General features: G+C 46.9%; 1 protein-coding gene across 1 annotated transcript in view; it reads left to right on the top strand.

Moving 5' to 3' along the window:
* Nucleotides 1-6,486, top strand: part of LOC144146451 (putative GMC-type oxidoreductase Mb1310) — a 32,240-nt gene extending 25,754 nt beyond the window's left edge. Inside the window, exons 8-11 of the mRNA XM_077678406.1 lie at nucleotides 452-630; nucleotides 3,164-3,341; nucleotides 4,155-4,371; nucleotides 6,301-6,486. Coding sequence (XP_077534532.1) covers nucleotides 452-630; nucleotides 3,164-3,341; nucleotides 4,155-4,371; nucleotides 6,301-6,484 — 758 coding nt within the window. The 3' untranslated portion in view covers nucleotides 6,485-6,486. The remainder of the gene's footprint in view (nucleotides 1-451; nucleotides 631-3,163; nucleotides 3,342-4,154; nucleotides 4,372-6,300) is intronic.
* Nucleotides 6,487-23,497: the final 17,011 nt, after the last annotated feature.

The raw sequence follows: 23,497 nt of genomic DNA on the forward strand, positions 1-23,497 counted from the left end.
GGGGTGCCAAAGTTACGGGGGACCTTCCTCCCTCGGTCAACACCCCTCCCCTGAATTAGCCCTGGGGCAATTAGGGTTTCCCTCTCTCTCTCTCTCTCTCTCTCTCTCTGATTTATCGAACAATGTTAACGCCATCAATCTTTCCATGCTGCACATTTGATTAAGTCTTAGCTGTTGTAACAGAAGTATGAAAAAAACCAGACTCTGGTTTTACACCTATCGATTCGCAATGCTTTTTGAAAACGCTAACCAACGTTGTGGATACTGCGAATAGCTTTGGAGGCCGGTTCACATAGAAGGCAATTCTCATTAACGATAAATGCCTTTAGTTTTTGCTTGGCATGAGTCATGCGTCATAAGTAATGAGAGGAGAGTCTTTCCCGAACTCTAACCTGATGATTTGGTGACCAGTGGCGTAAACGCTATTACTCCTTCCTCTTCTCACGACCAGGCCCGTGGACCATTCCTGGCGGCGTAGAGACGGTAGCCTTCATGAAGACCGAACAGGACGCCAACGAGACGGACACGCAGGCGGCCAGTGTGCCCGACATAGAGGTGGTGCTCTTTTCCATGTCGCCGGCCTCTGAGGAAGGCGAACGCTTCATGCTCGACATTGGCCTCGATTCGGAGGTAAGCAACACTTAACAAGGCGCACTGTTCGGCAAGTGGGTGGGTCATATTAAAATAGCTACAGCGCAAAAAGGAACAAAGACACCAGGTAACGACGGGGCGAGCACTGGTCCCGCCGTTTCCTCGTGTCGTTTTTTTTTTCGCACTGTAGTCATCTTACTATGCAACAGTGTTTGCGCGCTTTATTTACATATGTGCGAGCAATGGCAAGACACGGCGAACCACAATGCAGGATTCACGAACCTATATATTTGATATCATACACGTTGTTTGCCTCGATTATTTCTTTGCTGCGGGTTCCGGGCAAATTTTAAACGTAAAGAAGGGAACGACTCCTTTGTTGTGGCTGGTCTATTTTGTTTTGTGTTTTTAATGCCGGAGCATTATTGATGTTATCGGCAAACTTTTAGCGTGTACACCACGGAGCAAGATAAACAGGAGCGCCGACTTCGCTCTCTCCGGCGGGCTCTTAATGTCCATAACTCGCGGAGCACAATGTAGATGGCGCAGCGAAAGGGACCTTAGCCGGCGGCGGCCACGGAGCTCCGTGGCGGCGGCTAAGCGGCCGGCGTTCCCCGTGCGCCGGCGGGCGAGTTGGCGGAACGCATTTCGTCGGCTCTGTCGTCTGCTTCGGCGACGGCAGTTTTGGGCACGGACTGCTTTGGGGCTGCTTCGGCGCCGCTCCGCGTTCATTGCGCGCCTCTTTCGCACAGTTGATTAACTTGTTCGACAGCACCTTCCGGGTAACCCGGACCCGAAGGAATTGAGTGGCCGTACGGCAAATATACGTTAAGGATTGGTTTGCATGGCGGGAAAAGAAAATATAGAGACCACATACAAACATATGGCTGCTATACAAACACTACCTTTTGCGCGGTGCTTGCCGAAAATGTGGCTCCGTTTTGTAAATTTGGGAATACCAATTTGGATGTGTTTTAACAGGTTTTACAAAAGGCGAAAGGAGCAACTGGTTCTGATCACTGGCGATTATAAAAGTTCCCTCAGCTTTCTCGCAGTTCTGCAACTTGCGTCCAAAACAGAGTGTGCCTAGAACACGGGCAGGCACTTACACGCTCATCAGAAAAGAACAGAAATGCGATAACATCACCCGCGACTGCCCGCGACGTAGCAATCTGCTCAAGATCAAGTCCCTGACAGTGCGGTCTTTTCACAAGCCTTCATTTCGCGATAACTCGCCGAAAGAAAAGGTTTAACGAGCCGGTTGTTTTGCTGGTCAGCCGCTTAACGAAAAAAAAAAAAAACGCCGGGAACCCTGGTAGGCCAAAAAATTGCAGCCATACAAATCGCAGCATTTTATTTGGAGACCGCGGTGTTATCGACGAGATAACACGGCCGTAGAGCGACAGTGAATATCGGGCGGTAAGTTGCGGCATGAGTTAAAATGAAGTATGCGTTTGATATTCTTGGGTTCCTTATCAAGCTGACAGTGTTTTTGTACACTTGATACAACAGGGCAGCCGTCCAATTCAGTCATTGGCACAGAAATGTGCATCATTGCCGTTTGCCGATGGAGTCTCCGGGCGACCCTCGTAAGCGTTGTTCGCGCGCAGAAGCAGCATAAATAATTAAGCACTCGGCCGGAGAGCGGGATAACCTTTGCGCTGCATCGATTCGTCGTAAGCAGAATCACGCTAGACTATGTTGTGGCGTTCCATATTACTCTTGCTCATTCTTCGGTGCTTCTGAAGTCGTCGTCGTTCAGTTGCGTCTTACATGTGCTGGGTTAGTACAATATTTTTAGTGGATATTCATAATGTCAGACTAAACGTTCTGGGAATAAGCGATCGCCATGTATGCGGCGGCGTGCGATTATCTGCGCCGTCTATTGCGGCCGCGCACGCACGGGCGTTTAAATTCCGCGCGTGCACGCATGCCTCCTGCATAGTAGGACAGGCATAAGACAGACGTCGCTGCGCAAGAAAAGATGCCTCTGGGGAGAGCGAAGAAGGGAAGAGCTATGTACAGAGGCACAGCGACGAGAGGGCGAACGAAGGAGGAAGAGAGCAAAGGGAAAGCTGGGCGGCCGGCGGCGCGTGGACATTATCGACCCGAGCAAAAGATTTTTTCTGGGCCACAGTCGGCGCTCCTCTTCATATCTTGCTCCGTGGTGTACACTTATGCCTCTGTCCTGAATAGGCATATCAAGTCCATTACAACCTCCCACCTCCCTCTTAGGTTTGTTGTGACATTATTGGTTCTCGGCATGTGAAAATATCCCCTTGGCTTGGGTGATTTTAATAAACAGAACTGCTTTTCAAAACTTTCGTAATTTCTCTGAGGGTGTGGAGCCCACAAACAGAAGATGACATGCTCTTGTGCAGCCAATGTGTGGATTTCTTTCCCGATTAAAATAGTGTTATGAAACCGTCGCGTCATAGCTAGCGAAGGTGTCTTGAACATAACGCCGATAAGATTAAGGGAGCGTCCCGAGTTCTCCTCGGTCGCTACGCAGCTCTGTCCACCTTCCCTGCGTCCACGTGTATCAGGATGAACTATTATCCCCATGTCCCAGGCGTACGACAAGTACTACCTTCCCTTGCGGGGCAGCCACGGCTACAACCTGGCGCCCATTCTGCTGCATCCCAAGTCCCGCGGCGTGATACGCCTCAAGAGCGCCGACCCGAGCGTGCCGCCGGCCATCGACCCGCGCTACCTGTCCCATCCGGACGACCTCCGCGTCATCGTCAAGGGTAACGGCCACACGCTTTGACCTCTCCTTCGAAACATAGCGATGCGCAAACTTGGTGTGCTTCACTTCTAACTTAACGCTGTGGCGGCGCTGCCCAAAAAACCGTGCCAGCCTAACCTCCGGCATGTCGGGCTTCTGATCTCCCCCCTTTCAGACCAAAGGGTACCGGTACAAAGGGTTGGTATTTTATGGCAAATACTCGCACCGTACATTTAAGCCTTATAACCTTCCACGCTCCCCCACCATGTCCCCCTCTCCCCCCTCCAACCCCCAAACCTCCTCTTATTTCTTGAACTGAAGCAGCATCGAAGGGTAGAGCGCGGAAATATCATCCTTATAAAACCTTGACACGGAGAATTTTTCCCGGGGCTCTTCCTCGGGATGACGATGACGACAGGGATGCGGTGGCGTACAAATGTATTGGCGAATGTAAGCCAGACACATTTACATTTTTTCTTCTATCCAGGCATACACAAATTCTATGCAGCCACACATTCCGCACTCTGGATCCCCCCCCCCCTCCCCCATACGAGGTACTAATCACCCCCTATAGGCCGCTGGAGGGAACAATGAAAACTCCGTTAACTGGCTGCATTGGATCCATTTTGGGCAGCGTCTGCTGTTGATTCGTTTACTAATCGAACTTTCTTTCCAACTACCTTTCTTTTCTTTTCGCTCAGTTTGTCTACTGCAACTGCTGCACGTTTACTCGTTTCTCCGAAAGGCTGCCGTTCTTTTATTCCCTCCTTCACCACCATTTGCGTAAACAGATGAACGTGCCAGCCCGTTCGATGACGCCATCTCTTCTTTGCAGGCATGAAGGCAGCTGCGCGCATCGCCGAGACGGACACGTTCCGCCGTCTGGGTTCACGCCTATGGCCGCGACACTTTCCTGGCTGCGAAGGGCACGCCCTCTGGGGAGACGCCTACCTCGAGTGCGTGGCACGACACTTCACCACCGCCCTCTGGCACCCGTCCGGCACCTGCAAGATGGGCGCAGGTTCCGACGCAGTGGTCGACGCTCGCCTCAGGTACGTGCAGGGTGTCCCAGCTATCATGCACCAGGAATTTAAAAATGAGCAGGGACGTTACTCGAGGAAAACCTAATGCAAAATGTTTCCAGTACAGCGGAGTAGCAGCATGGGCGTCGCCGGGGGGGTGCAAAAGGAACACTTCCCCCCCAAAGCCACCCCAGCACAATTGCCCCGCCCCTCGCTCTCTCCCTCTTTCCCCTCAATGCAATGGGCTTGCCCAAACCCACCAGGTGGCTCTGGTTTGCCCCCCTCAAGACAACTTCCAACCGCCGCCCATCAGTAGCAGCTAGTATATTTTTTCATTAATGAGATTTAATTAGGTAATTTTAATTAATTATCCAACTTGACAAGTACTATACCAATCACTAAAGTGTCAATGAGGCGCTTGCAGGTACCCACGAGGGACAGCTAATTATAACTGCTGTATTTTAAGCGACGAACTAATTGCTTACTTATTTATTCTGTCTGATAAAGGAACCCTTAAAATATGAAAAATACCACACGACAGCGCTCCCGATCGCACCATAAAGCAGTGCCCTCGGACAGGCTGCTTCTGAGTTAGCCAGAATGAAATAAAACAAAGAAGGAAAAAAGAAGAACTCGGCTGTGGCTCATAGATCATACGCAGCAAGAAAGCTAGTGATGCTTTAAGATAAGTGTACTTACGTTGCTGAAACACGCATAAGCCTCTCGCTCCGCTCTAAATACAATGTGGGCGTCTGGGATCACACACTTCAGTTGCGTGCACGTCCGGAAGGGGGGCCAAGGGGGGGCAACTGCCCCCCCCCCCCCCCCCCCTAAAGTCTCGGATATTTTTATGCACTACAAAAAAGCTGCACAGCTTGGTTGGCCCATAATTAAAATAACTTTTCCCTGAAGGACGGAAGAGAGGAGAGAACGACACCGACGTTCTCTCCCTTGTCCCGTCCTTTAGCGCAAAGTTTTTTTTTAATTATGTACCTGAACCAACTAGCCCAACAATTCATGCTACTGAAATTATTCGCGCACTCAGGTCCTGCGTGTCCGTATGGAACGCCCTTCAGGACTGCGGTGAACATTGCACTTTAGACACTGACTAACATTGCCAGTCATGTTACGGCAGTAAAACAGACTGCCTGTGCTGGCTATAGAAGATAGCGAACAATTCTGAAAGGTTTGACGTTTTTCTGTTTTTTTTTCTAAACTCTAGACTTATGCAGCCTTACCGCAAAAACTTCAGTTTTCGTACAAATTTGTGGCTATATCTAGCAAAAAACCTTCACCGCTACACTTAGTAGGGCGAGTGTAACATCCTCCCGTGCCGTCCCATCACCTTGTACACCCTTTCCTTCTAAATTGCGAAATGTCGGCACCACCCAAGCCCCGAAACAAAACCTATAAATCAGCCCCTCAAAACGCTTCTATGCCAGTACTGCATTGAAAGTCAGGGAGGCCAATAGTATCTTTATTGTGTGAGCCATTTCAACAGACTTCATCACACATGTCATCTCGCAATTTGCCCAGAAAAACCCGAGGCGTCTGCAGCTGCTATTCAAGGAAGATTGGCAGGGTGCAGTTGTATGTATGTGAACGTATTGTGCTGTGTGCTGGTGATCAGTTGGCGTGAGTCGAGAACCCTCACGCAGCGAGACTAGCCACTCTTCTTTACAAAGTGACAGTAACTTTTCGCATTTTCTTTATTAACTTTATTTCTTTGTTCGGTAATAAAATCCAACGTATATTCTCCAAGGCTGGTTCTAATTCGCTGTTCGTAATTTTTGTAACCACAAGTAGCGCCTTTTTGGTGCTATCTAACCGTACCCCCCTACCCCTTCCTTGCAAAAAGTTCTGCGGACGCCCTTGAGAGGGCGCCTTGCTATGGCGTGCGCTTTCGCTTAGAAACATTTTACGTGGCACATACCCTAACGGAGCTCCCACTCGCTGCAGGGTCCTGGGCGGAGTAACGAACTTGCGTGTGGCAGATGCGTCGGTGATGCCGGAGCCGCTGTCTGCGCACCTCAACGGACCCACCATTATGATCGGCGAAAAGGCTGCGCACATGATCCTCGAGGACCTGCCTCCAGACTACGACGTCACCCACCTCTTTCCCGACGCAGTGGCCGTGCCCTGAACGCGCACCACCTCGAGGCTTCCATCCGCGCAGGCTGAGGGAGTGTTCCAGGGGTCGAAATGTTCACGCAATCGTTTGAGAGCAGTCGGGCAGCACGATTGATGTGTCCTGGGCCATACCTTGAGGACCCGATGCTTTCTTTGTTGGTTTTGGCTTTTCTTTTTTTATCTAAGTGCCAAGTCAGAGTTCCACGTCGAGTTGACATTGACCTGACAATTAAGAAGCCTGCATACAATATCAGGGGTTTATCCAGAATTTCGATTTTGGGGGGATGTCGAAATCCTCTTGAGGGGTGCTCCATTAACTGACATGGATACATCATCGCCACATGAATAGGGCCGAACCATGGACCAAAGCCGTCAGCAGGCTCGACGTGGAACTTTCGGAAGCTCACGATCACGTGCATTCAAATGTGTACGCGGATGGTACTGTAGACGAAAATCATACTGGTCCTCCTCATCTTGCACCGTAAGAATTTGTACTGCACTATTTACTCCGTCGGACCGCAAATAGAAATGATTATACGAAATACCCGAGTGCTTGCAATGGCTGGTGATGGTGATCTTTTGTTGTTGTTGTTGCTACTGCTACTGTTGTTGTAAGCCGACATATGTTAACGTAAGCATAAATATTTTGCGCCAAGAAGGGGGGGAGGGGCTAAGCCTGGGACGTCTAGAGAAAAGGAGAAGGAATAAATATTGTATTCACAAAATTTACACTAATCAAACACAGGGCATCAGTATTATTTGAAGGTGTTCCCGAAGCGAACGAACGTTTCATTCTGCTCTGCATTCATATCAATGTAAAGCTATGACTTATTGCATCTTCTATCAGATCTCCACCTGTCTTCTCCAGATTCACTTGTTCCTGCTTACGAAGTCGATGTGACCTACCTTATGTCGAATGCGTACCTATGTGTACCCAAACCCATACCATACGAAATCCTTTCCTCATGCAGCCAGTAATACAGGCTGCAAAAATTGGTACAACCGAAACAGTGTCTAATGCCTGCCGAAGAAAAATGAACAGCCTCAACTACATGTGGTATCATGAATTAAGTTCCCTAAACACGCACCAAACCGTTTGCCGCCTTGAATCCCTTCCCCCCGCGCTTTCTGAGCAAAGTCGGCTTGCCTGTTTAATGCTCCAGCTTTCCTGTGAAGATATACTTTGAAAAGTGACAGGAGCTCGTTTGGGAGAAACTGCACGTGGTGTCAGTGGAGATCATAAGTGTTGTTAGAAGTGTGGAGTAGAAAAGAGGATCTGATGAGAATTAAGCTATTTTAGTATTCCCCGTTGCAGTGAGTGGGTGATCCTAAGTGCTGAAAACCCCACCGAAACCGCAAAAATGTCACGGGAGTTGTGAACAGCCACTTGTCTCATGACTTCAACTTCAGCTTGCCATTCGCCACTTTTCCCATACGAGCACATCATGACTTGTCATCTATCACTCAACATGAAATGCTCAAACAATGTGCAACGCGCGTTAACTTGTTATTATACCTTTGTTGACTGCCAAATATGCTTCTGTCTCAAAAAAAGAAGAAAGTTGATTTTGCTTTAATTTGTTGCTGTTTTGTACTTTTATGATTCCACACAGTTACTTTTATAATCATACCCAGTGTGTAATTAAATGCATTCTTCTATCGTTATGTTCTGCTCATCAGGAGGCTAACACTACAACTTGTTCTGTACATAACATTGTATTCGTGAAGAGTATTTCTGAGTATAGTGCAAAAACCACAGTGTAAATAATTTCAAATGATGCTTTGTGTATACCCATTAATTTGAAGAAATAAATGTGTATGTTTCAGTGTATGTTTCACCATTTAAATATGTGAGTTACAAATGTTTTCTGCCATACGGTTATTTTCGGAGTGCATTCAAGGGGTTTTAATAGTAACTGGCCGTACACAAGTTTCTTTTGGCATGGCCCGTTTCAGTGGGCAATGAAGAAAGAACCTCTACAGGATTAAAAAAATGGTTTTAATATTTACCAGTACCCAAGTGGTTCTTAAGGTGACATTTACAACCAAATTTCTACAGGTGTGTGACAAGAACAGGGACTAGGTCCTTGATAAAAAGCTATGGGGAAAGAAGTGGCATAAAGGATCCAAAATTTTATGTTCCTTTTTTATTGATTTCGTCAATGCTGAACGGCCTGGTGAACCCGAAACGGCCTTGATCGCGCGATAATGAATTACATGGAACAGCCAGAGAATCGTCCGTCTTGGTTTCCCGCGCTTCCAGCCCAGAGGGCGTGAGTGACAGAATCACGGAATGACCTCACCATTTTGTGCGGTTGTCAAAACATTGCACGGGCCGGAGGAAGGGTTGTTCCGACCGCCCCACCGCAGGAGCTAAGCGGATGAGCTGCCTCAAGGCGTTAGGCCTAGCATTGCAGCAGAAATTTGATGACCGCTTTCAATAAAACACCCGATGGCGGCTTCTGTGGCGATTCTTGGCTTTATTATCGGCTCCTTTCCCGCGTGTGGAACTTTATTTTTGGCAGGAGTGCCTTTCTGGGCAGCGGCTACGCCTGTAGCCGTGGCTACGTGTACCACTTCGTGAACGCGCCAGCGCCCAATCGCCGCTCGCCGGGCCGCACGCGTGGAGCGACGTCACGAGTTTCTGACGACGAGCGTTGGAGGCAGAGTGTTAAGTCAATTTTCTCTCTCACGGAGTGATGCCATGCTGACGTCTATTTGCTGCGCAGCGCTCCACGTGCTGTTCTGTCGGCGCGATACATAGGATCAAGTTGAAGTATGTTCCACACGTCGCAGGCCGCTCATATTTCAGCCAGGGTATTCTGTTGAATAAAGGAAGCGAACTATTTAATAATATTAACACCAAAAATTAGTGTCAGTACCCCTTTAAGAATTATGCGCTTGAGGAGAAGCCTGAGGAGCTTGACATAATGCAGAATATCAAAACAAATGTTACTGCAGGGGTGGCAAAAAATGTGCATAACAGAGTTAAATGATTCGAGGCTACGCTTTAATGAGTTTCATGAGAAGCCTGATGACTGAATGGGTACTTGCTACAACTGGCAAGACTCTTCTTTCACTTTAAATATAAATCCAACTGTTTATGGCTGTTTCGTCATCAATATAATGTCGAGGGGAGCAGCGTAAATGTATGTTATGGACATTGCATCATTACCTCCTGAAACCCATTCCATTCTCCAATTTCTCATTGCGTTTGCAATTTTAATCGATTTTCAAACTATTTTTGTCTTGTCTTTAGGGTAGGCTGATGAGAATTCAGAAAAAAGGGATTTCAGGGATACTAAGGCTGCATAACTTTTTGATTTAACTGAAGATCAAGCTTTCCCTAGCTCCTTCAGCTTTTGTTAGATGACAAATGGTGCTTTCTTTCATTAGAACTAAATAATTAAAGCGGTCATTTGTCTTCGACATTTCTCTCCACTTTGTTTTGTGATACAAGTGATCAGATGATACTAAACTATGGGCCAGTGGCGGGCAACCCAAGAGGCTCTGTGTTGTGCTGCCCTCTGAAGCCGTTGTGCAGAAAACACCTCGACTGGCCAGTGAAGAAACTGCCAGCCAGTACGGTCCCATAGTTAATTGCGGTGATTATCTCTGACTTGTGCCATATGATAACACAGGCTGTCTGTTCCACACGAGCGTACACACTGGCAGTAAAGGAGAACTGTATACCACTCGTCCCTACATTCATGCAAATAATGCAACTGCACAAGGATTTCACCTAAATCAAAACGAAAACGGTGCACTTTGCCTGCGCTAGTGGGACAGCCTGCTCGGTAGTTGAAAATCACTAACCAAAATATGTGCCTTTTAGTACCGTATTTACTCGCGTAATGAACGCACTTTTTTACGCGTAAAACAGAAGCAAAGTTGGGGTGCGTTTATTATGCGGGGTAATTTTTCGGGAACTTCTTTGGAGTGACGAAAGAAGGCCTAACGAAAAAAAAAATAATGCATCAGATAATCTACCTTTTGCAGTAAATATGCGCATACACAATGGCAAAGAAACAGCGTTTTTATTTAACTTACACTCGTGTTCGTTTGTCAAGGCTTCACTTTGTCAATTCCCAAAATCTTTACCGGCAGCGCGGCTCCCATACGCACCTAAGTACTCCAGAGCCTTACAAATGGCTGTGTAACTGACATTTCGGCCCATCGCCGACTGAAAGGTACAGGATGAGCAGAAAAGCGAGTAAGCAACACCACTATCACGAAAAAAAAGTAGGGCTAGACGCTCAGCGGACTGAGCCCTCGCCTCCTGTGCGATGACCGAGCCGACTGAGCGTTGTTGTGACTGGCCCCCCCACTGACCCCCACGCCGCGCCAGCGAGTTTCTTATTCCGAGACATAGGTTACATGCGCGATCATCAACAGCGGGAGCGAGTGAAGCGGGAAAGCTACAGCACTGCAGGTATGGTGGCTAGAAGGCCACCCTTCTAGCCACCATACTGCAGGGTTGAAAAGTTGTGGGTGCGTTTATTACGCGGGGAAAAAAAAGAAACCTAATTTTGAAGACTAAAGTTCACGGTGCATTCATTATGCGAGCGCGTTGATTACGCTAGAGAATACAGTAATGCCCGTTTAGCAGAGGATGGCGAATACACTCATTTAACATTTACGTCTAGCCGCCTCAACGCTCATTTCATAAAAATGCCAAGTGAGCTCCACGAACTGCAATTCAAAATTCAAGATTTTTGAAATTTAATTATTATGCAGAAAAGTGCATGAGGCATTGAGACACATTACGAGGCTTTTCACAGTTCTCACTGCATTTATGCAACAGAATTATACGCCTTGTGAGTAAAAAAATTCAACGTCTCTGCCGATCGTCCACAGTGCATGGTACACAAAATGGAAGAAAGCGCAAAGATCAAAGTCATGACAAAAAAGCTAGGGTGGACTTCAAATTTCTCAAGGAGATTTTCGTAAACAAAGCAAATTATCAGCTCTCAAAATATTTAGTACATATCAGACTGAGTGGAAATGAAATCCTGACTATTGGAAAGTAAGATGAACACGCTACCCTGATGGCGCAGTGACAGCCGCCTCAAAGACCTAATGCTTTTGCATTCAAAGAATGTAATCAGACTGAAATGTACTGAGAAATTTTTAATAACTGCTGCTCTTGTGACCGGTGCAATTGTATTCTTAGCCCTGTAATGTACCCGCATATGTACCCAGCAGTTAGCAGGACATTTTGGGCACACGGTGCAAAAGGAAACATGTGCAAAGGGCAGAAGCACACCACTTAAGTGCCAAGTGATTGTTTATTTGCAAACAGCCCATCTAAATATACATAGCAGTCATACCTTCTGACTCTGTCTGGCTTGGTCATAGGAAAATAAATTAAATACTAATTGTTAAACGGTTACAGCCCAAAAACGCAGATACGACCACCCAAAACTGGGCACACGATCAACATGGTGTGATGTCCAAAAATGTTATCTTTTTCAGGGCCACGCGATAGATTAACCTCGTGAATAACCGAATAATGCTTTCATCAGGACCGATTCTTACAACCGGCGCATAGGTCGAACTTTCCTGCGCTATAACTAAACCACTCATATACTCTCCTAAAGTTCAGCACGAGCTTGTTCATCATTATTTCCGTGCTCAAGCAGCCAACACTGCATCACAGCAGGAAGCAAAGGCAGAATGCTCAGTGTCTACAACAATGAAGACTGCAGGCATGCACTGGTAGCGTGAAAATCTAAAAATAAATACGGAATTCTCCCTGTTTTTATTCTTTTTTGTTTGAAAAGGTAGTCTATAACTGCAAAAAATGTGTAAAAACAAAGTCACTCTTTGCTGAGGCACTGCCTTTTCAGTGTTTAATACAGTACCCCCGGCAAAGCCATGTAAATAACAGGCACGAATCGGATCGCTTGCAATGATGGTGAGCCACAAACTCATCCCTTCAGGACATGGTGGCTGTTACAAAGATGGTGATACATATCATACTCACCTCTGTGCCTAGTGGTAGTGTGCGCACTTCTAGATCGACCATGAACAAGCCTAGAAACATGCTGCTGCCAGAAACAGACTTCTTTGCTTCCATAGCTCAACAGTTATGTAACAATCCCAGAAATAATTTCATCTTTGCCATGTTGGCAACAGCAGAACTGACATCAAGCTTGAAATCAGAATTTTTCAGAGTTCTTTTATATATCGGCTCGACCACTAAACTAAACCATTTAAATCCGGCTGACCCATGGAGTTCAAGATTTAATCGATAACCATCCCTACTTCACTTACAAGCCGTCAGTGGTGTCGATGACAACGTTCTCATAGGAATGTTGTCAGCAGCCCAGTATGGTGCTTTGGCATGGTGTTTTTCAGCCATACTTAAGTTTCGTTAGCCAGAAACCATGAAAATGTGTGGCACATGCAATTGCAAATATGGAAGCTGATTACGCACAAGCAACACGAACCCTATCTATCCTTATACGCACAGTTAAAGCATTAATGCATCCAATGCACTGAAACACAGTGATAGCACGAAATCTGCTCGATTTTTTCTAAGGAACCATTATGAATTTTTTCCATGCTTCATCTAAGCAAACATTCTGCGGCATTATGAAAAGACTCATGCCTGTTGCCGGCACTACAAACACTTCTACTGGGTTCACAAATAGGCTTGAAAGCATAGCATGCAGCAGCAATTTGGTTACCAGCTATATTGTTGCTCCACCTCTGTGGTGTGGAAACACCTTTGCATGTAATATCTATATACTAAAGGTGTACTAATATCCGATACGTCAAATACTTAGCCAATACTGTTCGCTACTCAATTCCGTTTGCAGCGGAGTGTTAGAAGTGTTCGAAATTTACGAATAATAAGCATATACGACAGTTCACCTTGTGTACAACATGCCCCTTGGGTTGGCTTCCTTGCACGACGCCAAAGCCATGCAAGAAAGCCTAACACGTGTAAGAACTGTGGTGTATGTTAGCCGACGGCGACGTGGAACAGTACTTGCGCACAATTTATAAGGCGACAAGATGTTTGCTCTCAATGCAAAGGAACGAGTTGAGGAATCAAGAGATATTTTTTTTTTTTGCTACCAGTGAGATCCTACCAATCACTTGCAGGACTCTTATTCAATGACTGCAGGTACTATAGCCAGTCAAAAATGTATACATCCTGTATTCACAGAATGTTGAAGAACCCGAAAAGAAATATTTGCCAAATTTTAGTTCCTCTACTTTGCCATTTTGTCATAACCCTTTGTTGTACAGCAGGCCATATACGTCCCACTTTCTAGTTCATGTTCTTGGCACTATTGCGCCCTGACAAATCTGGTGGCACTGCGTATGGGTGAATAACTTCACCTAGCGACTATAGCAGAACACTCCAGATGCACTTTCGTAACTTTGCCGCTGAAGGGAAGCAAGTAGCAACACAAGCAGAACACAAGCAACACAAGTTTTTCATCTCCATGTCTCACTTTCTCGCGTTTTTGCGAGCTACTTCAAGGGGGAAAAAACTTCTGGCAGGCGAATATTGTCTTTCTTGCACTAAGTAATTATTTACAAACAACCAACAGCTGTATTTTGTGATTTCTGGACGTGTATAGATTCATTAAATGATTTTTATGAAAAGCAGTGCGATTCGCTTCGCAACAGAGCAGGTGTGGTTCCTACCGTACCGATGTTATTTTTGTATGAAGGTAAGACGAAATGCTTCCCAGCTGAAGAAGCTGGGATATGTTGACAGTTAGCATAGCTGCCTGCGCCCATGAATCAGAGCTTCACTTTGTGGTGGTGCTGCTAGTGCTCAAACAGCAAAAAAGAAGTCCACACTAACTACACACTGAGTGCATGCAACGGCCCCCTATGTGAGCGTTTATTTGCACCGTTTCACCAGAAGTATCTGTGCCAAATAGGCAGCGGGACATATGGGGCCCATTTGAACAAAGTGACCCAACTGGACAGTGGGACATATGGGTCCCACTTTTTTAGCTTTTGGATTTGTTTTGGATAAATAGCTAACCTAGAATGTTTTCAACACGATAACATTTGTTCCCTTGTTGCGTCCACAAAATGGTGAACATTTTATTTTTAAGTTCTCGTACCATTTTCTTATCGCGCAGTAGTAAATGAACACTGAGATGTGTTATCTTCCTTGTTGTCGTTTCTGTGTGTTTATACACTCTACACAGACTAAAGCAGGGATATTTGTGTCCAACAATATTCAATGCGATTCACAGCCAACCGTATTCGAAAATATTTTATTAGATTCGCAGTCCATTCTTCCTGTTCTCATACAATCCACAGTCCCAAATCTGATATCCACACACCTCTACTCAATACTGCTAAATAAAAATAAACACACACACACACAAACAGAAGAACTGCTGTTTCGTTATTTTCCTTCATTTTTAATTTTGGCAAGATCAGAAAATGACCAAGTAATGATGCAAGGCACGAAAATTTAAATCACCAAAGCCATTTTTTTCCTTCAGCATCAACAGATCAATGCAGGACTGAGTGGCACACCATACAAAAAACATACAAAAGGGCACTAAAGTCAGATTTTAAAGTTTAAAAATGAGCAAAAAGACACGGATGAACGTTCAGGGGTCAACAAACAGCATATCTGTTTGTTTACTCCTCCGCAAAAAAGACACCGATAACTGCGTCTTTTTTGCTCAGGAGTAAACAAACAGCGCGAGTCTTTGTTGCTCATTTTTGAAGGCTGAGGGGTAACAAACAGGCCCCTCTACCCCTCAAACATCGCCTGTGTCTTTCTTGCCCCTTTTTAAACATGAACGTAAACTCTCCAACCTTTCTGTTTTGATACTACACGCAGAATAGCATCTTGCTTGAACTAAGAGATTAGTTTTCATTGCTCTTTTTTTACATAAAGAGATGCCATCTAACAGAAGGTGTGGAAATTAGCATATAATTTCTTACAATATTCAACGGCAACGCTGAAAGCTGACGTCCGTAAGTCACCCATATCAATAATTTCACACTTATGCCGCTGGCTGTAGACGCCACTGGCCAGCAAGAAGCAATGGTAGTCCCCGAGTTCGCTGAGAATCATAAATTTTTTTAATGCACTCACACTCCAAAGTGAACCCAAGACAAAATCACATCCAAAACAACAGTGACTGCCTCAAGTTTTCATCAGGGCACATTGCTCGGTAGTGGTGCGCACAACAAAAGTTGGCAGGTACAACTACAGGTGCAGGTGCTTAACTTAATATACAAGCTCAGACTAAATTTACAATTTTGTAGATTGGTATCCCAAGTCAGAGTGCCAAAAAAAAAAAGCTTTTTTTTTGCGTTTTCTGCATTGCTAGACAACTACTCGCAAGAGTTGCACGCTATTTCTGTTCTTGTCACTGTGATCCACAGATACACGTCAAGTGATTGTTCAGCCATCACCATCCATTTCGTTCCAACAGTGCATCTTAAAACCCGTAACCCATTACAGATGCAACTTTGGAGATAGATTGGATGACCAGGTCAATGACCATTCAATGAAAGCTACACGACAGCCCCAGTAGGAGACAGCAGCTACAGATAGGCATATGCTGCAACCACAGCATTCCAATATGATGTCTGTAGGACCGCTCCATGTCCCATCCAAGAGAGGCCAGTTTTGTGTAAGTATACACACAATCGGAGATGCCATATGTGGAAAGTTGTCATGCAGATTAGTATATGGAACACCTTCCTATAGCAGGCAGCTAAGATTAGGCTTTTGACTTTCACATTTCAAAGTGATAACAATATTCGTGCAGCTTTCATAACCCTGTGGGACACTGTGTTTGCGACGGTAACACAGTATGTGTCGTGAATAACTTCACAGCTATTTTTTAAGGCTCATATAGCAAACTTGCAGTGCAACCCCGAATTAAAATGACCTGCACGTCTCAGCGACACCCATAGTGCACAACACCTGCGGTGTCGGTAACAAAATAGCCGCACCTAGCCCTCAACCACTTATCCCTCAAAATTATTTCATCTCCGCATTTGCAGTGGCTATGGCTATCATTTTCAAATCAAATCAAATCAATTTTATTGTCAACATTACAATGTTGAAGGTCGCCCTGGTACAAAAACTGTTAGACACAGCTTGACGGGGCTAGGGAGCCCAATGAAAAATTTGGCAACACACATGCATACAATGCTAATTGAAAACAACAAAATTTATACAATCACGTGATACAGCAAATCTATTTTTACAAAAACAACACACAGCATCGGATTTACAACAAAAGGGGAGCAGGCAACGGCAGCCAAATTTTTCCCACACTTTACACTTCTTACTGAAAGCATTCAACACAATAGACCGACAAAATATATAAATAAAAACACTGTACACAACATTTACCTATTGACATAATAAGCATCATGAAGGGCATGTCGCATAAACCAATTCGACGCTGTTTCTGTTTATACGGATGGAATGTTATGTGCCAACGGTACTAACTCCATATCAGGTGTGCGAGTTAAGTGATTCTGCGTCCGCACTGTTAGGCAATATAATCGGTGTGTGCACAGCAAGCCGCTCTGAAGCAACAAAATTGTGATATCACACTTTTTTATTAAAATATTCGCACAATCTGTCATGCACCCCTTGGTACGAGTAATGCCCCTCCAAAAAAGAGGCCGGGGGACGCGATGGGGGGGCTTTAGGTACAAGCGTGTCATTGTGCGACATGCAGCTGTTGCATTTCAAATACAACTTCATAGAGCTGCGATCCTCTAGCATACTTCTTGACAGAAATAGGGCAAAAGACAGGGAGAGAACAAACTGAGCTCTGAATTTTGTCACAGCTCACTCAAACGCCTTCACTCACTAGGCATAAGTAGATACATTGCGAGCGGTTGCTGATCAAACTAACTCTCAGCAAATACCCTGTCCTTCAGCTTCTGTGTTAAAATGGAATGCCACTTATAAATGCCAGCTTATCTTTCATAAGTACAGGACGCAAGCTTGCCACTGTGGTTTGCACAAGTGTGAGGTCAAAAAATTGTCTGAGCATGTATAAGACCACTTTGCAGAAGACGCATGCAGTACTTGAAGGCCAACTGCACACAAATTTCACCTCGACCAAATTTATATTTAAATGTGTAGCAAGTACCTACCACCAAATCAGTTGGGACACGGGAGGTAGCCCTGTGAAACGCCTTGTTAATAAGTCAGACGCGTTTAAAAAAACAACCGCCGCAGACCACGCTGCAGCTGCCAGCAGATCGCGTAAACAGCCATGACGCGCCTGTGACGCTTCAGCTGACGCGCCTGTGACGCTTCAGCTGACGAGGGCTTCCTTTGGCCAGCCACGCAGCTGGAGAACTGGTCGAGCTCTGCTGCGAATGCTTTACCCGTTTACTGCCCCGTGCGCGCATAGAGCTTGCGTGAAGGCTTGCTCCCAAGCTGCTGACCGTCCGGCCACTTGCTGGACGGCTGCAACGCCACTTCATTGGCCGCGCTCTTCTCGATTTCAGTTTCAAAATCGCCGATTTTTGCTGACCGCTTGCAGAGTCCACGCGTGTATTTCGGTTGTTATACGTATTTTGCATCTTGCTTTCTTTTCTAGTGTTTTCAAGAGGTCGAAAATTTTGAGTGCAGTTGGCCTTTAAAAAAGGCTATGGTGTAAAAATACTGAAGAGCATGGCCATGCCTTCACTGTTTCGGCTCGTACCATGGACATCAGGTAGGCACAAACCACAGATGTTAAAGCCACCGTATCAGGCTACACTGGCGGCAACGTAGCCGGAAACAGCAACTATGGGTCGGGGGGTATATAAACCGTTGAAACAATAAAGCTTCCTCTTTGCTGCTCAACCACTGGGGTGTGCGTGTCGTCTCTCATCGGCTGATACATGGCGCAGCCGACAGCCGAATTATCGCCGTAACGTTGTAACCCCGCTTCGGACACCTTTGCAAAAATGGATGCACTACGTCAGCCGCCACCGCTCGTGTGCTCGGGCAACCTCGAGGTAAACTGGACGCGATTCCGGCAGCGCCTCGACATCTTCATGTTAGCGACCGGATTCTCCACAAAGAAGCCCGCCGAGAAAGTCGCGCTGCTCCTGCACGTTGCCGGCGAAGAGGCGCTTGAGGTGTACAACACCTTCAAGTTTTCCGACGGAGAGTCCCGTGACGACTACGATGTGGTAGTGAAAAAGTTCGAGGAGTAGTGTGCCCCAAAGAAAAACGAGATCTACAAGCGCTACGTGTTCCGAACAAGGCAGCAAGCGGAAGGTGAGCCCTTTGAGCAATTTCTTCGTGACCTGAAAATCAAGGTTCAGTCTTGCGGGTTTTCAAGTATGGCCGAGTCCATGTTGAGGGACCAGGTCGTCTACGGAATCCGTGACAAAAAGCTGCGAACAAAGCTGCTCAAGGAAATGGATCTGACGCTGGAAACAGCCGTTCGCCTTTGTCAAGCAACGGAAGCCGCAGAAAAGCAAAACATGGTATGGAATGATCAAGAGAAGTGCGTAGACGTCGTGCGGCCGGAGAAGTGCGTCGATGCCGTGCGGCCGGAAAAGCACAGGGTCCGGCGCTCAAGATGCACAAGGTGTAACACACTGCACGATGACCGAGCCTGCACGGTCTGTTTCCTGGGAGATGTCATCAGTGCTGAAGGCATCACACCCAACCCAAGTTTGGTCTGTGGTCTGACCCACATGCCCACTCCGGGAGATAAGAAGGCCCTGCGTCGCTTATTGCGTATGATCAACTACTTTCGGAAGTACGTTCCAAACTTAGCACAGTCAAACTTTTTGAAGCTAGAAAAGTTGCAGACCGCAACTGCGGCAGAAGTCGTAGATAAGCTGAAGGCAATCTTTTCCCGTCATGGCATTCCAGTGGAGGTGAATTCGGACAATGGCCCTCAATTCACCTCGCGCGAGTTCAGTCAGTTTGTGGCCAAATATGAGTTCCGTCGTGTTACGTCAAGTCCTCGTTATCCCCAGTCTAATGGCCTCGCAGAAAAGGGCGTGCAAGTGGCAAAACGTATCTTGCGTAAATGTGCTCTGACTGGCGATGATCACTGGCTGGGTCTGCTGAACTATAGAACAATGCCCTTGGAGGACGGACGGCCACCCAGCGAACTACTCATGGGCAGGAGGCTTAGGACTAGGCTTCCCGACTTTGGAAAGGCAAGGGGGAGTCAAGTGAAAAAGCACAAGCAGATAATGCAGGGCTGTCGTCTCTCGCAACTGCAACCTGGTGACGTAGTTCGTTTACAGAGCGATGTGGGATAGAACCCCAAAGCCCGGGAGTTGGAGGAATGCTCACCCCGCTCGTACCGCCTGGTAACTGATACTGGCCGTTGCTTTCGCAGGAACAGGAGACACCTGCTTCGTACAGAGGAGTCCCTAGACGACACCTTGAGCGACACCGACTCCAGCATTCCGCCACAGCAGGAAATCCTCAAGCTGCTCGAACCCAGCCGGCCAGTACTGAACCCAGAAGATGTAGACCATCTTGCCCAATCCTTGCTAGGGGTCACCACTCCTACACAACAGTCACAGCCTGTACCAAGGAGATCGACCAGACCTCGAAAGCCCCACGTCAAGCTTGACTATGATGAACAGTTCAACCAAATTCCGTAATTCTTAAAAGGAAGGACGATGTATCAGGCTACACTGGCGGCAGCATAGCCGGAAACAGCAACTATGGGTCGGGGGGTATATAAACCGCCGAAACAATAAAGCTTCCTCTTTGCTGCTCAACCACTTGGGTGTGCGTGTCGTCTCTCATCGGCTGATATAGCCACAGTGCCAAAAGGCCCTATTTCCTACCATTCCAAGGCATGGAGCATAGCAAAAGTTATTTCCCTGCGGTGTAGGTTAGAAAAAGACCATGAATGCATCACCAGAGAACCCGGAACAGAAAACGGACAAGGTACACTGAAAGAGCTTGAGCTCCTGGAGGGACACTGATGTCAGTGCTAAATTTACCATAAAGTACGGAGAGAATGCCCTGCCCTGAAACATGGCCCACTCCCCTTTAGGGGTGAGCGGTCAGCAGTCGGTTACCGCCGCTCTGTCCTTTTTCACTAATTGTGCCGATTTATTAAGTCGCAACTCAATGAAAAGGCATCGACCGGATGCATGAAGTTGTGTGGACCACCAGGAATCCAAATTCCAAGGTAGGGGACCACTTTTTCCGAATTTAGAGGACTTTTTTGTGCCCGCAAGGAGTGCCCGCCGCTTGGCCTAAGGACTCTGGCCTAACGTTGACTTCGGCCTCAGCCAGGGGAGCGGTAGGCCTAGCTCGAGCCTCGGTGAAGCCGTTAGCGGAAAATCGAACCGTCGGTTATTACACAAGTGAGCATTGACCTAAAGTGGCTACCGCCATGCGTGTAGAAGTGAACGGCATCGAAATTTTGCCAGACCAGTGCCCAAGATCGGAAGGCTGGAAAACTGCCGGCGAGAGAGCCAGGCAAAAAGGCGTGGGCGAGCTAAGCCTAACGCCTGTACTTCGAGAGAGCCAAGGTGGCGCCAAGGCCACGGCTGACGTCGACAGCCAGAGCAACAACCTCAGGCGGCGGCGCCACTGGCAGCAATACATGTCACTCAAGGGCAAAACCTGTAAGCAAGGGCACATTGTTGAAGGGCACGCGCATGCAAGACTTGCCTTGTGGCGACATAAAGATCGTGTTGCGACCACGAGGTGGGCTCCGCGTGAGCAATGTGACCTGCGTTGAACTAAGTTGTGCAATTGCGGCGGCGGCACAGATCCCCGCAAATGAAGCAAGTGAAGACGTTGTGTGCCTGAACCTCCAGCAGAATATCTTTGTGGTGAGCACCCCCAAGAGAGATCACACCAACCGATACGCTGCCATTGGAAGGATCGACATACGCGGCACAGCGCACGAAGTAAGTGCCTATGAAGCAGCCCCCCATGGCACGGTGAAGGGCATCATAAGGGGCATCCCACTCGAGGATACGGCCCAAGAGATTCAGACAATGCTGTGCACATGCATAACCCAACGGCCTTACAGGCAAACCAAATCGGTAAGACCTGATTGGTCGTCCTTGCTTTCGAAGGGCACAAAATACCCAGTTACGTGAGATACGACAACCTGTTCACGGAATGCACGTTGCACAGAAAACAAATCGACGTATGCTATGTGTGTGGAAGAGTGGGCCACAGAATGGACGTGTGCCCGGATCCTTCAAACAAGATCTGCCGAGGGTGTGGAATCTCCAACCTCGGCAAAAACCACGAATGTGTCCCGAAGTGTGGCCTGTGCGGAGGCAAACACCTGACCGCTGACAAGGCCTGCAAAGCCCGCTTCAAGACGAAGCAAGCACTGGGCATGCCCATATACTCGTCCACGCAAAGAGTGCTAGACATGGGCGCCCACAACACCAGCTCATCAAAGCGCACCATTCTAATCAGAGAATCCGGCTCAGCCACACGGGGCACGCAAGCCGTCCTACGCAAGATAAGATGGCAGATCGAGCCAGTACCCATCACGCTCTGCGAGGAACGCAGACATGAGAGCGCCTTTTTTGATGCAGGTCGTCCTGCTTGTGAACATCACGTCGGGTCTCCAGATTTTCACCACCGCCCGCCTGGACCCACACGACTGCCACGAGCAAACCCACCATACTCTGGCCAGTGACATACCACCGCGCCCTGCGAAACAACCGCCGGTCCCTGTCGCAGCCTGTTCTTCCCTCCTGCACCCGAGAACAATCACCGGCCCCGGCATTCCTCCATGCCTACTTAAGGAGCTCCCGCGCCCGAGTCAGTCGGGGCACGCCACCGCGAGATTTCGTGTATGAAAATAGGTTTTTACTCCTCTACTGTCTGTTATTTGTCTCCCTGTTAAAGTGTGAGAAATTCAGAGAAACACTGACGTTAAATAAGGTGATTTCAGTGCCAGTTGCAGAAAAAGATTATGACCTCATAAGAGCAACGCATCGTGAAGACCTTGTGAAGCCAGCAATATCTGTTGTAAATGGTGTCGCGCATCATTACACCATTGTGGAGCAATTGTCCCAATTGTCACAAGCCAGTGCCAAGTGGTTACAGACCTCACCATGGAGCTCCTGACCAAAGACGAGTTGCCAGATTGTGACACATACGACGACGAACACACCAGCGAGCTAGTTATGAAGCATGTGTTGTGGTGCAGCATGAACATTCCCGTGAAGAACTTTTGTAGGGTAGCGAATGATGAGGTTTTGAAAGCTCGTTCATACTAAAAAAAGAAAAAGAAAGTTGCGATTTCTTGGCAAAAACACAGCTCTGAAAGTTCCTTTGTTTGCAATTTAAATAAATCTGTTTGGAAAAAAGCTGTCTTTCGATCTCGTTTATAAGGCATGCTCAATGTCTTACGACCGCCAGAACGTTCGTCCGTGGTATTTGTTTACTACCCGCCAATACCTATCCGACTGCTGGCAATCGCAACTAAGGAAGGATAATGCTTGCCAAATACGCATTATCGCCCCAGAGAGTGAACCTTTCACTTTCGCGAAACATTGAATGTTAACGCACTTCTACAAGTCGTTTCTATTTATTTTAACATTCATGAACGCTTTACGCATACGTAATTCTTCCTGAGATATCGCTATGTGTTTGAATTGTTTTTTTTGTCCCGTAAATTATTAGACTGAAATTTCTGTTACCTACTGGATACATAATTAAGAATCAATCAAAGAAGAAATTTCTTCAGCTGAATGTTCATGTCCATAACGTTTGTTTGGGTTTTACAAAAGCTACTGTGCAAACCATTCTCACAATGGATTACATCAGCACTTTGAAAAAGGACAGGAGAAGACTTGCATTGGAGTGGCAGGAAGTTGAGGAAGAGAAAAAGCAACTTGAAGTTTCAGAGGCTTCACTGCAAGACAACTCTGCCAAAGTTGCTTTCTACACTGGCTTGCCCAGTTTTGCTATGCCGTTTGCACTATTCCAAATGGTCGAGTGTGTCGTAAAGCATACGCAGAAAAATGGCCTCGGCAAATTCCAGGGGTTCGTGGTGTTCCTAATGAAATTAAGGCACAATTTCCCACTGCAAGACCT

Source organism: Haemaphysalis longicornis, unplaced genomic scaffold, assembly GCF_048455015.1.
Source record: "Haemaphysalis longicornis isolate Haplotype H1 unplaced genomic scaffold, Haemaphysalis longicornis Haplotype H1 scaffold_7, whole genome shotgun sequence".
NCBI lineage: Eukaryota > Metazoa > Arthropoda > Arachnida > Ixodida > Ixodidae > Haemaphysalis > Haemaphysalis longicornis.